General features: G+C 41.5%; 2 protein-coding genes across 2 annotated transcripts in view; both read left to right on the top strand.

The window, feature by feature from the left end:
* The window catches only part of LOC309568017 (cell adhesion molecule CEACAM1-like), a 184,355-nt gene that overhangs the window by 119,105 nt on the left and 48,192 nt on the right, over positions 1 to 17,058 (top strand). The gene's annotated exons all lie outside the window — the stretch shown is intronic.
* LOC309568319 (pregnancy-specific beta-1-glycoprotein 4-like) overlaps positions 1 to 17,058 on the top strand; it is a gene marked incomplete at its 3' end in the record, with an annotated part of 82,499 nt that overhangs the window by 39,373 nt on the left and 26,068 nt on the right. The window contains exon 4 of the mRNA XM_082273983.1: positions 52 to 348. Within this exon, the coding sequence (XP_082130109.1) occupies positions 52 to 348 (297 nt within the window). The remainder of the gene's footprint in view (positions 1 to 51; positions 349 to 17,058) is intronic.

Raw genomic sequence — 17,058 nt, 5'->3', positions numbered from 1 at the left:
TATCTACTATTTGTTCTGACTCGCAGTAACAATGACTGTTGTAAATTGCAGCTCGGATCTCGGAGGTGACACTGACCAGTAACACATCAGGACAATGGATCCGGGTTGAAGAGGAATCCGCATCTTTCCATTGCTCAGCTGATGGATCGAATGTCACTTTCATCTGGAAAATGAATGGGGAGCCATTACCCCCGGGTTCTCAGTATCACAAATCAGAAGGTGATTCTCCTCCACACTCCAATCTCCTCATCAGCCCCGTCTCTAAAACTGATACTGGACCTTTCACCTGTGAAGCATCTAATCGGCTCGGAAATAAAACCAGCAATGCCCTGAACCTCAGCTTGGCCTGTGAGTAATTGCTTTTAAATATTGATATTTGCATTATATTTTCAAATTGAATACAGTGCTAGCATTAGAAACTTGTATAAGAATATCCAAAGTAGATAAGTCAGTTTTGGGTAACACTGGAGTGTCATCATCAGTTTCTTAAAACAATTTGTAAGAAAACCGCCCTCTATATACATCATATCTCTATTCAGCAATTACAGTTTGTATGCTGAGAAAAAAGAGAACACAGGACCTGTGCAAGACAGTATAGATTTATAATCTTTTTTTTCCCATCAAATAATAGATTTATAGTCTTATTTTAGTTCCATTATAAAAATATTATTTTACTGCAATGAGGTCTAACTTTATAGGTAGACATTACAGCACATAAATAAGGGGAGACAATGTAATGTGCCATATAACAAACAAATAAGGCACTTCATACCTCTCTGTAACATCGTTAACCATGAGCAAAATTATGCGCCTCAACCTCTCAATGAGAACCACAACTAATATTATTACGAAAAAAAAACTTGTACAATCAAATGCGACGAAGGGTACTTTTTATAAAGACCAGACTTGTATAAAGTACTCAAAATTTCTACTTGAGTAAAAGTACAAGTGCTCGATCAAAAAATTACTTGAGTAGAAGTGGAAGTGCTCGCAGAAAAAGTTACTTAAGTAGAAGTACTAAAGTATTCAACATTTTTTTTACTTAAGTATTGCAAGTAGTTTTTTCAAAAAATTTGCTACTTAAGTACTAAAAGTAAAAAGTACCAGTAGTTATAAAAAAAAAATTCTACTCAAGTACTGAAAGTAGAAGTACAAGTACTGTGTTATGTAGTTATTAAAGAAAGAAGTCAAAAGTATGAACATCATATTGTTTTTATTTTTTCAAATGATTTATTCAAATGATTAACCTGTGTTTGTTAGTAGTTTCTTGATGCACTTTAAGCGCTGTAGCACCATTTATTTGTTTGTTTCATATTTTCTTTTTATTGGAAAGATTTGGTATAGCAGCTTTTATTATACACAGCCTTTATTTTCGTATGCGCTGATTTACAAATGACATTATACACATTTTTTTGAGCTTTATGCAACCTGCCATCTACTGTTCTGGCAGTGGTAATTTTTTTTAAAGTAACGAGTAACTATGCAGCACAAAAAAAAAAATACTTGAGTAGAAGTATCGAAATCATCGAAAAAATGTAGTGAAGTAAAAGTAGAAGTAGGAGAAAAAAATTCTACTCTAGGAAAGTACAGATACCGCATTTCGGTACTTAAGTACAGTACTTAAGTAGTTCTACTTCGTTACTATACATCTCTGATAAAGACTTATATAATCTGATGCAAAGAAAAAAAAAACACCCACCCACACATTGTGTGTGTGTGTTCATATATATATATATATATATATATATATATATATATACACTGTGTATGTATGTATCTACTGTATACTGTATATATATATATATATAAAGTGCTAGGAAAACTGTGTAAGAATTCCCACCATTCACTTGAAATAAATAAAGCTAGATGTGCACATTGCTCAAGTGTCCTTCTGTCTTCTTGCCAGCACACCACATGCTTAAGGATGTGCTCTCACCGTATAAAATTGGCCTCTTAGTCTAGGTTCACATTAAAAGTGGCTTTGAAATTGTGCGACTTCACTTGAAATGGCACAATTTCAAAGCTGCATGTCGGTGCGACTTGGCTGACTTCTGTGTGACAGATGTCTATGCAAGTCACACTTGAAATTGCCAAAAGTAGTGCAGGAACTATTTTTTAAAATCAGTACGGCACCACAAAGTCGACAAAAGGGTGCGATCGCACCCCTACTCATTCACCTTGGGGGTGGGATCTGGGGGAGCCCCCTGCCCACAGACCTCCACAACCACCACCCAGGGTTGTGGGGAAGAGGCCCTTGTCCCCATAAACACGAGGACAAGGTGCTTTGAGGTGGTGGGGGGGGGGGCAAAGCCCCAAAGCACCCCCTATGTTGGGGGCAAGTGGCCTGGTATGGTTCAGGAGGGGGGCACTCACTCACCCCCCCCCTTTCCTGGCCTGCATGCTCAGATAAGGGTCTGATATGAATTTTTTTGGGGGGCACGCCATTTTTTTACATTTTGGCATGGGGGTTCTCCTCAAAATAGGTCTGGTATGAATTTTTGGGGGGACTCCGTGCCATTTTTTTTACATTTTGGTGTGGGGACTCCCACACTGTTTTTTTTTTTTTAATTGTCCATTGCCAGCAAATTCGGCAATGTTTTTTTTTTTTTTTTTTTTATTTAGCCTACTGACAGCTGATGAGTCATTTATTATTAAGGATGTGGCAGCCAGTCATTAGTCATCACAGTCAGTAAGCACTATTAGGCATACAATTAACCCCTTGATCACCCCCAGTGTTAACCCCTTCCCTATTATTTAGCACTGATTACTGTATTAATGTCATTGGTACTCAAAAAGTGTCAAAAAGGTCAGTTAAGTGTCCGATCTGTCCGACACAATGTTGCTGTCCCACTAAAATGGCCGCCATTACTAATAAAAATAAATAAATAAAAAGTCCAAAAATACATCCCATAGTTTGTAACACTATAACTTTTGCGCAAACCAATTAAAATACGCATTTTTGGATTTTTCTTTTTACTAAAAATATGTAGCAGAATACAAATTGGCCAAAACCGATAAAAAAATTTGATTTTTAAATTTTTGTATTGGGGATGTTTTAGAGCAGAAAGTAAAAAATATTGAGTTTTTTTTTTCAAAATTGTCGCTTTTTTTTGTTTATAGTGCATAATCTAAAAACCGCACAGGTGATCAAATACCACCAAAAGAATGCTCTATTTGTGGGGAAAAAAGACATCAATTGTATTTGGGTACAGCGTCGCATGACCGTGCAATTGTCAGTTAAAGCAACATAGTGGGGAATCGCGAAAAATGGCCTGATCATTCATTGGATAAAACCTTCCGGAGCTGAAGTGGTTAACGACCTATCAATTGTGCGCTGGGCGGGTGAACATCTCACCGATCGCACAGAAAATGTGGGTGTTTGGCGAACACCCGAACGGGTGATGTTAAGGCCGAACTTATGCTCAGCCTGAACCGCTCGCCCATCACTATCAAGGAGAATAGAATAAGGTAAAATACCCTATTCTGCATTCCTACAGGCTTCCTTCTTGTTACACAATCTGCATTGTATGTGTATGCTGAGGGCCCCACCAGCAGTGGAGGAAAGTGGTGGCTGCCAGGGTAGTGAGGAATAAGGTAAATAATTGACTTGGAATATAACCCGCCAGAAAAAAGGAACATTTAACCCTTACAGTGAGGGTCTCCAGGTCTGGAGTTCAGCTTTAAATCTTAAACAGGAGCCATGATGTAGCAAAGAGAAGTGATTTTTTCTTACTGGAGAGGGAAGGGGTGAAGTTGCATTAAAGCAGGCCTAAAAGCGGACCTAAAAGCAAAAATAAAAAATAACAGCACATCTCTGAAAATAAAAGTGAAATATATTGCAGTTTAATGGTCCTTATATGTGTTTTTCTTTATTTAAGTCTTCCTTTTTCTTTATTTAAACTAGTGATCGAGCGATGTCGTTTTTTTATTACTGATACCGATATTTTGGTCATTGCATATCAGTATCGGCTGATATTGGCCGATATATTCGGACATTTAAAAACATTTTTTTTGTCTTGACAGGTACTCTTGTGGAGGGATCTGGGCGTCTAAAAGACCCAAACCAATCCTCTGCACTTAAAAGCATTCAAAATGCTAAGTTTGGCTGTTTTGAATGCTGTCATTTTTTTTAATCTGGCACCAGTACCCGGAAGTGATGTCATGACTTTGCAAAGTTCAGCTTCCAAATCAGACATTCTAGGAACTGTACTGTCTGGAGGATATTTTGGCTTAGAGCCAAAGCTGATCGATCTATAAGTAATAGATCATCCAGATATCCTATTACAGATATCCCTCGGGACAATAGAACAGCCAAGACTGGAGCTAGGATCTTTGTAAACACTCTTGGAGCCATGACTAACCTGAAGGGCAGGGCCACAAACTGAAAATTACGGTTTTCTACTGCAAAGGGTAGAAACCCCTGATGAGCCTGGAATATAGGTACATGAAGATATGCATCCTTGATGTCTATGGATGCTAGAAATTCCCTGCAGGGAGGCTATGACTGAATGAATTGACTCCATATGGAAAGTACGAATGTTCATAAACTGGTTTAAGGCTTTGAGATCCAGAATAGGTCTCACATCCCCGTTTGGTTTGGAGATTATGAACAGGTTTGAGTAAAAACCCCTAAACCTTTTGCTTTTCGGAACCTCCGTTATCACTCTTTTGGACCCTCAGTTTGTCCAATGCCAGAAAGGGACATCTTCTTTTTAGGGGATCTGTCGGTATACTTGACTTTACAAACTGAGGATGCAGGAACACCTGAAATTCCAGTTTGTACCCCTGCAATATGGTGGAGATAACCCAGTTGTCTTGGATTGTTTTCACCCAAACCTTCAAGAACCGAAGCTGCCTTCCCCCCACCCGAGTGAGCCAATTTTTTACATGGCAATTCCGCAGACCAGCTCTTTAATCAAAGGATTCTGCCCATATGCACTGTCATCAGAGCAAACCGTGACATTTGCCATATGGAGTCTGTAAGAGCATCAACTGCGAAAAATAAAGTGGGAGACAGATCTAACAGATCTTCCACAGACTCTCCTTGAGAAGGAACTGTCTTGGACACTTGCTTCATATGTTCTTTTAAAGACTGACAAACTCCTATGGCTACTACTGCTGGTTGTATCACAGATCCTGCAAAGGAGGCTTTCAATAAAGATTCCAACTTTTTTTCTGCTGGTTCTTTAAAAACCTAGGCATTATCCACAGGGCAGGTTAAACTCTTGTTAACCAAAGAAATGGCAGCATCCACAATGGGTATATACCATTTCTTAGTAAACTTTGGGTTTAGATGTTCTTTAGGGTGTATGTCACAGCAAAAAAAAAAAAAAAAAAAGTGATACAACACATGTTTTTTTAGCATCTGAAGCCTACAAAATCAGAAAAATACCTGTTCATCTACTAGAAATGTACTCAGCTCTTAATTTATTATTGTGTACTTGGTGGTTTCTGTCCTGTCCATTTTTCTTTTGCTAAACTACCCTAAGAGTAATTCCACTTTTGTTGAGAAAAAAACATTCCCCTCTGGGTGATCAATGTACATTGCAGGGATATTACCAAACATTTTTGAAGATTCCTACCACTTATTCTGAAGAAATAGCTGTTTGTCTGTGTCCTTGTGCAAAGTGAATGTGAATGGGAGTGTTTTTATAATTATCAATCAGCTGCTGAGCCTGCAGGGCTCTAATTATGAAAGTGGCAGGGTCTGCATACCTTTAGATGTGATTTCCTTTTGGTAGAATCTCACCAAAAATCAAATTTTTGTTGCAAGGGATGCCCAAAATTTGGATGGTATCTTATTGCAAACTGCTGTAAGCCAATCACACAAGGAGGAAATTACATACAATATCTGGGGGGCATACAGAATGCGTTAAGGTAGCCATAATGTTGCAGACTGAAGACGAAAAGTCATTTTTAATAGCATTTAATTATAATATGACTTGTGTCACAATTGTAAATACTATATAATTTTTTTTAAATGGCTTTTTTCCCCGTTGAATTACCCTAAAAGGAGAAGAATGGGGTTATGATAAAAAGCAAACATCCATACCCCACATCAGTGCTGTATCTTGGCCTAGGCTTACAAGGTCCTGGCCTAGGGTGGCACTTTGCAGGGGTGCAGCAAAAGAGCTGCAACCCGCACAAAAAAAAAAAAAAAAAAAACAGCCAACTCCCGCCTCCCACACAAAAAGGTCCCCGCCGCCTTGTGCTACAATTTTAGTATAGCGCCAGTCTTATGGGCTGGAGGGCAGGGTCCAGGAGGCAAATCATCTGGCACCCCCATAAAGCGGTCACACTGCTACCTCCTGGTATGATAATACCGGCTGGTGAGGACAGACCGCAGGCCGCCGACCACACTTAATACAACTGGCCCGACGTCCACCAATGCTAATAGTTGTGACACTGCAGCCTAATGCTCCGCCTACCCTCCCCTGCCACCAGTTATGGCAGGCATCATGTTAATAATATAATTTCATTTCTTTAAACATCCTTTTTCTTGAGCGAGCATATTGAAATGCATCATATACAATTAAGACTTTTAATTGTATATAATTGCAATAATATTTTATTTGCTATCGCAATATGTCACTTGATTAGTAAGATTACTCCAATCTTATAAGATATTTGGACTTGTGTTTCCTGCCACTGATTATTTCACTTATTTATATAATGACTATGGACTTCCAAAACATTATACAAATAAGTGAAATAATCTTACTAATCCTGTGACATAAGGCTGTACTGATGTGCACTGATAAGGTTACACTTATGGCCACTGATGAGGTGGCACTAATATGATGCACTGATGGGCGCTAATAGGCTGCTCTGATGGGCACTAATATGCTGCTCTGATGGCCACTGGTGAGGCAGCAATGGTGGGTACTGATAAACTGCACTGATGGGCACTAATGAGGCTGCACTGATAAGGCAGCACTGGTATGATGCACTGATGGGCACTAATGAGGCTGCACTGATGAGCACGAGGCGGCACTGATAAGCTTTACTGATGGGGCTGCACTAATATGCTGTCCTGATGGGCACTGATAGTCTGCACCGATGGGCACTGATGAGGCTGCACTGATGGCCACTGATCGGGCGGCACTGATGGCCACTGATGAGGTGGCACTGATAACCTGCACTGATAGGGCTGCAATGATAAGACACCACTGATATGCACTATGATGCACTGATAGGCTGCACTAATGGGCACTGATAGGCTGCACTGGTGGCTACTGATGGGGTTGTACTGATGACCACTGATGAGACCGCACTGATATGCTGCACTGATGAGGTTGCACTGATGGGAGGTAATGAGGCTGCACTGATGGGCACTGATGAGGCTTCACTGATGGGCACTGATGAGGCTGAACTTATGGAAACTGATGAGGCTACACTGATGGGCACTGATAGACTGTAGTTTACAGATGACAGGTCGAGTCATAAACAGGAAGGGGTGTGGCCTTTACAGGAAGGGGTGGGTTATATTTAAATTAGGGGGTGCACAGGTTTAGTCAGGCCTAGGGCAGCACAAAACCTAAATACACCACTGCCCCACATCCTTTCATACCTCTATGCTTCAGTATCAGTGTGATGCTACATCTGTCCCATGTTGGCTTCAAAACCAATAAGTGAGGGATCTGCTGATCGTTCAGTTCCTTGTCTGCTTAAAGAGGAGAGCACTGACTGGCAATCACTGCTCTCTGATCTGCTCCTCCAGTGCTAAATGGAGCACCAGGCTGGGGAGGTGGTGGCTGTGACTGGATCCAGTTGTCAGCTGCCCACTGAAAGGGGGAGCCAGTGGAGGCAGCTGGGTGGATCCCTATAATATTTTGGGAATCTTTCAGAGCCTGCAGCGGCTCTGCCAGGTTAAATGATAGTGGGAAATAACTTGCTATCAGCTGACTCTGGATCACAGAAGAGCAAAATAATGTGTAGTCCTCTTATCTGCAGGAGAAGTATAGCCAAAAAAAGCTTTGGTCATACTTCTCTGTTAATCTATCCCATTGAATTCAGCTCCAAAATATAAGGACTAACTGACTTGTAGTATCAAGATAAGAACTGAGATGGATAAATAACTTACTTACTAGTTAACACAGAATATGTGCAGAGGTTATAGGACAGCTTTGGATTTCTAACAATGATGGACAGTTTTTTTTCCACTTATAAAAAAAAATATATAATAACATGCATGTTACATGCAAGGAACACTTTTTTAATCAGAGTATAGCATCAAGTCAAGTAAACTCCTGGGATTTTAATCTGGTCAGTTAAGTAGCAGAGGTGATTGTTAATCAGTTTCAGCTGCTTTGGTGTTGATGAATAGTGATGGGCCAAACACCCCCTATTCGGATCGCACCAGAACATTTCGAACAGGAGAAAGTTCTAGCGAACATGCAAACTCTATTAAAGTCTATGGGACACGAACATGAAAAAAAGTCCTAATTTTAAAGGCTTATATGCAAGTTACTGCTATAAAAAGTGTATGGGGGTCGGGGTACTGCCCTGGGGGACATGAATCAAAGCAAATTTTTATTTTTTAAACAATCGTTTATAAAGAAGCAGTGATTTTAATAATGCTTAAAGTAAAATAATAAAAATGAAAAATTCCTTATAATATCATGTCTGGGGGTCTCCTTAACGTGCCTGTAGCACATCTGTAGGATGTATGGAGCCAGCTGCAGCAATACTGACAGTTCTAAGAGAAAAAATGTAATTTAAACTTGCTTGCGGCTGTAATGTATTGTCGGTTACCAGAAAAAAAATGCGTGAGTCCCCTCCCCAGTCCACACCAGGCCCTTTGGATCTGGTATAGATTTTAAAGGGAACCCCGCACCAAAATAAAAAAAATGGCATAGAGCCCCCAAAATCCATACTAGGCCCTTACCTGAGCATGCAGTATGGCAGGTCAGGCAAGGGGGGGGGGGGGGGCGAGCAAGCGACTCCCCCCTCCTGAACCATACCAGGCCAAATGCCCTCAACATGAGGGGGGTACTCTGCCCCCACCCCAGAGCACCCTGTCCTCCTCAACATAAGGGAGGGTACTCTGCTACCCCACCCCAGAGCACCTGGTAGAAATTTTGAGTGGGACCACACACCGTTTTTTCTCTTAATTCTGTCATGGGGTTCCCCTTATAAGCCATACAAGACCCAAAGCTGTTTTTACACCAATTTTTTAATTTACATTTTATTTTTACAATCATTTTTTTAAATTCAGCTTTCAGCAGGGAAGCCTTAACAACCTATTGACTGTTCGCTCGGTGGGCGAACATCCCGCTAAGTACCGAGACAGTTCAGGTGTTAGGCGGGTACCTGAATGGGCAATGTTTAGGTCAAACTTATGCCCGGCCCAAACTGTTCACCCATCCCTAGTGGTGCCTGAACACTGGAACCCTCAGTTACTCTTGCTGGGCGCAGGAACACGCCCTGCTGTTAAAAATTAGGAAAAAAATTGAAATGACATGCACCTGTCAAGCGGGTGCAGAAAAATTGGGCCTTGGGTGTTGGTGGTGCCTGAACACTGTAACCCCTCACAGTTACTTTTGCTGGGTGCAGGAACTGACCTTGCTGTTAAAAATTAGAAAAATTGGGCGTTGGTGGTGCTCTAAACCAAAAACATTGTTGGAAGCTAGCATAATCAAGGTTCAGGAATAGGAAAGGCAGCATAGGCAGTCTTCAAGGAATCCCAGATCCCTAGAAAATTCAATCAGTTACATCAGCATCAGGGGCTTGATAGCTGCTGTTGATCCAGGACTGATTCATTTTGATAAATGTCAGCTGGTCAATGGAGTCTGTGGACAGACGCACTCTTTTATCTGTCACAAAACCTCCAGTAGCACTGAATGTCCATTCGGAAAGCACGCTGGAAGCAGGACAGGCCAGTAGCTTGATTGCATATTGAGTAAGTTCTGGCCAGTGGTCTATAATCAACACCCAGGAACCCAGTTGATGCTCAGTTGGAAAGGTCTCCAAGTCTGCTCTTGCCCCTAGATAAACCTGCACCATATGATACAGATGCTGCCGATGGTTGCTTAAACCTAAAACAGCCCTGCCCACTGAGCACTAAAGAATTGTTTAGAGGCATTGGTCAGCCAGCAGCCTTCTCCGCCGCTCCTCCTTTGACCATGCTAAGCCTCAGAAACATGTTGTCCAGGAAATGGTAACTTCTCAGTGTCTGGAAAGGTGTTAAACAAGTTTTTCTTCAAGGTGTCCTCAAGATATTTCATCCTCTGCTCCCTCTGCGAAGGCAGGATGAGCTCTGCAACTTTACCCTTGTAACATGGATCAAGAAGGGTTTCCAACCAGTAATTATCCCTCTCCTTGATACCATGAATCTTAGGGTCCTTTCGCAGACTTTGCAGAATCGAGGAGCCCATGCAGCCTAAGTTTGAGGAGGCATGAGATTCTGAGTCCTCTGGGTCACTAAGGATGACATTGTCAGGAGCAACCTCTCCCCAGCCACATACAGCTCTTGAGGTTTCTGGGGAAAGAAAACCATCCCTTGAAGGCTGTTGTATGTTATCCTTTACATCCATGCTGCTACAATCCTCCTCCTTCTCCTCCTTCTCTTCCTCCTGTGTGTTTTGCAGCCCCGCTGGAATGGTATCTGCATAAAGGGGGCCTTGTGAGGAAAGGAAGTTCTCCTCTTCCTCCTGCTGTTTTTCAAGTGCCCTGTCCATGACTCTATTAAGTGTGTGCTCCAGCAGGAAGACTAGAGGGATAGTGTCACTGATGCATGCATCGTTGTGGCTCATTATATGTGTGGCCTCCTCAAATGGTGACAGGACAGTGCATGCATCCTTTATCAGCAGCCACTGGCATGGTGAAAAGAAGCCAAGCTCTCCTGAGCGGGTCCTTGTGCCATACTCACACAGGTACTCATTGATGGCCCTCTGGTGTGCGTGCAGCCGATGCAGCATTGCCAATGTTGAGTTCCACCTGGTAGGCATGTCACAAATGAAGCGGTTGGTGGGCAGGTTGAATTCCCATTGAATGTCAGCCAGCCGAGCACTGGCATTGTATGACTGCCAGAAATGACCACAGACTTCTCTGGCCTGCCTCAGAAGATCATGTAAGCCCAGGTACCTGTTCAAGAAACGCTGCACCACCAAATTAGGACATGTGCAAAGCATGCTACATGTGTCAAGTGTCCCTGTCAGGGGGCAGAGAGAGGTTGGTGCCATTGTTGCATACAACCATTCCTGGCTCAATCTGCTGTGACACCAACCACCTCTGAGCCTGCCCCTGCAGAGCTGACAGAATCTCTGCCCCGGTGTGGCGCCTGTCCCCTAGATAAACAAACTGAAGCACTGCATGGCATCTTTTAGCCTTACTGCATAGACCCTTAAGCGCTTGGGGTGCACTGCTGGTTCAGAGGACAATTCAGCAGAAGAGGCCATAGAGGAAGAAGTAGAGGAGGGGGTGGAGCAGACAGATGTGGCAGAATCACCACCTGATTTTTGGCGGCATGGTGGCTGAACAAGCTTGAGCACTGAACCCTGTCCTGCATCCTTCCCAGCTGCCAGCAGAGTTACCCAGTGCACTGTGAATGAAATGTAATGTCCCTGATCATGCCTGCTGGAGCATGAGTCAGCAGTAATGTGAACCTTCCTGCTATCCGCTCTGTCCAACGAGGCCAAAACATTGCCTTCCACGTGATGGTACAGAGCCGGAATGGCCTTACGTGAAAATAATTATTTTTTTTTTTTGGAACCTGCCACTGGGGTACAGCACATTCTGCAAATTCACAAAAGGGGGAAGAGTCTTTTTTTACGGTTCAGCAACTGGGGTAGCGAAAATTGCCTGGTGGTGAAATGAATGGGTGGTGTACTGCTAGCAGATTGGGTGCAAGTACCTGTGGCACCTATTGCTATACCATCATCCCTCTCAGTGCAGGTTTTTGAGAAGACTTGAGGTAAAGTAGGGGTAGAGATTCCAGATGAGGAGCAAGGAGAAGTCTGCATTTTTTATCATGTGGGTCTTTCAGGTGCTGTTGCCAATGGACTGCATAGCAGGTTGTTATATGTCTTATTAAGCATGGGGTGCTCAAGCGGCTGGTGTTCTGGCCATGCTTGATCCACTTCAGACAGAGATTGCAAACAGCAACGCTGCAGCTTTCTGCACATGTGTTAAAAAAAACACTCACCAATGAACTTTTGGACGTCAGCAGGGAGTTAGCAGCACCCTGCACCTGTGGAGCTCTGTGGTGTGATGCAATAGGGTGGCTGTCCTTAAGCCAGCCCCTGGAGGACATCCTGCCTCATTGGATTTGTGCCTCCTTCTCACTTTCCTCCTCTATTCTCTCAGGCACCCAAGTACAGTCAGTGACCTCATCATCCCCTCCCTCCTCGTCACTGGAGAAAACTTGGCAGTATACTGCAGCTGGGGGAACATGACTGCTAGTTTTTTGTCCGTCATTGTCACCCCCTCTCTCTAGGCTCACGTTATTCCCTTCCTCAACCTAGGAACCAACATCAAGCATTCAAATTGATGCAATAATTCAGGTGACTCCTCCATGCATAATGTTGGGGCTACAGAAGGAGTAGCTGTGAACAAGGAGCCTGTGGAATAGGCCGCTTTGACAGATGCAGTTGAAGACAAACTAGTATGAGCCTGGGTAACAGTTGATGGGGAGGATGAAGACGGCTTTGTTATCCACTCCACTAACACTTCTGCATGTTGTGGCTCAATAACACGGCCAGCACCAGAAAAAAAGGACAAGCATGCCCCTGCCTGCAGAGGATGCACCATGTCCATGACCAACACTTCTCCCTGTGGACACAGAGGCTGCTTGCCCTCTTTTAGTGGCCTGTGAGCGTCTGACTCTCCTTGTTGGCTTTTCGGACATGATGGGGATTTTTTAGGGGGGGGTTTAAAACTTTTTAATATAGAGTGTGGTAAGGGGATATGGTGCTCGGGTGCAATACTTTTGTGCTTGGTGCACTATCAACTATTTTTTTAAAGACTTAATAAAGCCAAAAAGAGAAAACCCCTGCTGATGCAGATGGAATAGCACCTGTGACACAGAAGGGGGGACAGCAATGATGCCCTAAATATTATTAGTGCTAACGTGCCACGAAAAAAAAAAAGAAAAAGCACACTTCTCACGCAGAAGGAATAGCACCTGCGATGCAGAAGGGGGGACAACAATTATGCCCTAAATATTATTAGTGCTGCTGCGTCACAAAAAAAACCCCCTGCTGACGCAGAAGGAATAGCAACTGCGAAGCAGAAGGGGGACAGCAATTATGCCCTAAATATTATTAGTGCTGCTGCGCCACAAAAAAACCCTGCTGACGCAGAAGGCATATCACCTGCGACGCAGAAGGGGGAACAGCAATTATGCCCTAAATATTATTAGTGCTGCTGTGCCACAAAAAAAGAAAGCAGACACTGCTTACGCAGAAGGAACAGCACCTGTGACGCAGAAGGAGGACAGCAATTATGCCCTAAATATTACTAGTGCTGCTGCGCCACAAAAAAGAAAAAAAACACTGCTCACACAGAAGGAATAGCACCTGCAAGCAGAAGGGGGGACAGCAATTATGCCCTAAATATTATTAGTGCTCCTGTGCCACACAAAAAAAAAAGAAATCACTGCTGACGCAGAAGGAATAGCACCTGTGACACAGAAGGGGGAGTACTAACATTGCAGCAACAGAATCTGATGCTGTAGAAAAAGAAAAAAAAATGATATCAATAAAAAAAAAAAAAAATGGGATCAGTGTGGTGACATGTTGTATACATCAACACTTCATTGGCCCCACTACACTGTGTTACACAAGAATCAGCCATGCACTACACTGCACTGACTGCATTAAGCTGACTAAAAGCACAATCCACTAACTACCCTGCCTAATCTCCACTCCGAACACACTACACAGGGCTGCCATGTAAGTAGCCTTATATAGTGTGTGGCGTGGGCTTAGCCCCTGAGCTATGATTGGCTAAAGGCACCCTGCCTTTGGCTCTGAAAGGACATTGTGCTGTGATTGGTCAAAGCATACAGATTAGGTGCTTGGCCAATCACAAGCACTTAATGCACTGCAATCAGACAGTGCATAATGGGGTGCTTGTTAGTGGACGAATTTGCTGCTGAAGTTCAGCGAACACACAAACACCTGATGTTCGAGTCGAACGTACGTTTGATTTGAACATAAAGCCCATTACTATTAATGAAAATTTTGCCAGGGCCAGTGTCACTACTGGTAGCATGAGGGGAATGCCTGGACCCTATAGAGGTTGCACATTCCAACTCCTCCAGGACGGATCAATACTATAATAATATTGCCATTAGGTCTCATGAGCATGGAGGAAATTCCAGGAGACAAGCAATTACTCTAGGAGAGCTGGACAGGGTCATAGAAGGCCCTTAACCCATCAGCAGGACCGGTATCTGATCCTTTGTGGAACAGGATGAGCAATGCCAGAGCCCCACAAAATGACCTCAAGCAAGCCACTTGTGTGAATTTATCTGACCAAACAATCAGGAACAGACTTCATGAGGGTGGCCTGAAGACCCAATTTCCTCTAATGGGCCCTGTGCTCACTGCAATAAATAAAATAGCGAAGGCGCCTGGCCCTTTAAGAAAAAAGATAATTTAAAACCTGCTGCCCCTTAAATTGTATTAAAACAATAAATAGGTATGTATCATAGGTAAAGCGGCGCTGGTAATCTTTTTTCTAGGGTGGATTATTATCTAGGATTATATCAAGGAACTAGATCGTATTGTTAACGATGAAGATACATATGTGAAACTACCTGAAAACCCAACTAACAAACTGAAAGCAAAAATGACACAGTGGATTAATAAAGGGATGAAAAAGGGCCTCTTGAACAAAAAAGAAGGAAAATACTTGAATATAAAAGCCCCTCGTATGCCGGTGATATACCAAATCCCAAAGATTCATAAAAATTTACAGCAGCCACCGGGAAGACCCATAATTAGTGGCATAGAATCTCTATATGCTAGGATTGGTGAATATTTGGACACATTTTTTCAGCCTATAGCTGCTATTGGAAGATCCTTTTTAAAGGACACCAAGGAAACATTAACTTCATTAGAGAATATAAATATCACCGAACACACAATATTGGCATCGATCGATGTGGAATCATTATATACGAACATCAGACAGAAGGATGCATTAAGTGCTACCAAATGGGCTTTAGAAAAACACACTAACTTAAAGGAACCCCAAAGAGAATTTCTATTGGAAGGCTTGAATATGGCTATGTCAAACCACCATTTTTGGTACAAGAATGAGTACTATAACCAAATAAAGGGTGTAGCTATGGGAGCACGATATGCTCCCAGTGTAGCAAATATATTTTTAGCCAAATGGGAAGAGGAAGAAATCTATTCAAAACTTCCACAACAACTGAAATATTACCGTCGATATCTTAATGATATCTTGGTTGTGTGGGAAGGATCCCAAGAATCACTAAAACAATTCTTCATGAAAATGAATAAAAACAAATATCAGATCAAATTCACAGGTAATATGGACAAAAATACAGTACAATTTCTCGACTTGGAGATTTACAAGCACAATGGCACTTTAAACACTAGAACCTTCTTCAAAAAGGTGGATACCAATGGCTATATCTCCAAGAGGAGTTGCCACCATCCGGCGTGGATACAAGCGATACCAAAAGGGCAATTCACCCGAATAAGAAGGAATTGTACAGATCTGAAAGACTACAAAGACATACAATTACACAAAAGAAAATATCCAAAGTAAAGAGAGAAGACCTCCTAAAGAATAAGAAGAAAAAGAAGAAAGAGAAAGCAAACTTTGAATTAGCTTTCATCACAGGATTTAATACCCAATACAAAGAAGTTGAAAACTGTATAAAGAAAAACTGGCACATCTTATTAAGAGATGACACATTGAAAACACTCCTCCCAAAAAATCCGAAATTTATTAATAAAAGGGCCCCGGGACTACGCAATATTCTATCAAAAAATGTTCCAGACCCACCAAAAAAACCACAAATGTTTTTTGCAAAAAATGGCTTTTACAGGTGCAGAAGATGCAAAGCATGCAGGACAAGCAGATTTAAGAAAAGGGTTGAACAAAAGTTTTTTTCCGCAGATAATCGAGAATTTGAGATTAGAAAGTTCATCACCTGCGATACCAGATTTGTAACATATATGTGTACCTGCCCCTGTGGACTAAAATACATCGGACGCACGACTCGCCCTTTAGCAATTAGAATAGGAGAACATGTCGATAACATAAAGAAAGGTTTCAAAAAGCATAGCCTATCCAATCACTTTAGAATTTTCCACAACCAGGACCCTTCCCTCCTTTGGTTTTGTGGAATTGATAAAATATTTAGTCATTGGAGAGGCTCAGATATGCGAAAAATGATATCACAGAATGAAACCGCATGGATACATAGATTAAAAACATTAAAACCTATGGGGTTAAATGCAGACATAGATCTCAATTGCTTTTTAAATAATTTTTAAGATTTTTTAGTTGTAATAAATGTATCCCTTGCATTTTAAATTTTTAATTTTAACTGAGATTAAATCCTTTTATTATTCATAACAGAATAAATGTTATTATTCTTAACAGAGTAATATGATGTTAATATATATTATTGAATATTTTATATAATATTTTAACATTAACATTATGTCCCCATGTAATAATACTAACATCTACGTTCATAAAAATGATAAGAACAAACTGTTCCTATACATGCCCATTAGATGACGATATTGTCCCGAATTACATTGAAAAGAATTTAACAAAAAATATAAAATATATGTCCACTAGATGGCGTTTACTACTGATTAGCACCGAAAATAATTTAATTTAAAATACATGGTTTTAATATTAATAAAGATTTTACGATTTACATGCCCATTAGATGACGATATTGTCCCGAATTACATTGAAAAGAATTTAACAAAAAATATAAAATATATGTCCACTAGATGGCGTTTACTACTGATTAGCACCGAAAATAATTTAATTTAAAATACATGGTTTTAATATTAATAAAGATTTTACGATTAAACATAAATAGTTTTTATATATTTA

Source organism: Pelophylax lessonae, assembly GCF_965119305.1.
Source record: "Pelophylax lessonae genome assembly, chromosome: 12".
In the NCBI taxonomy this organism is placed as follows: domain Eukaryota; kingdom Metazoa; phylum Chordata; class Amphibia; order Anura; family Ranidae; genus Pelophylax; species Pelophylax lessonae.
The sequence above is the reverse complement of the archived record's forward strand: the minus strand, read 5'-3'. Positions and strand labels throughout refer to the sequence as shown.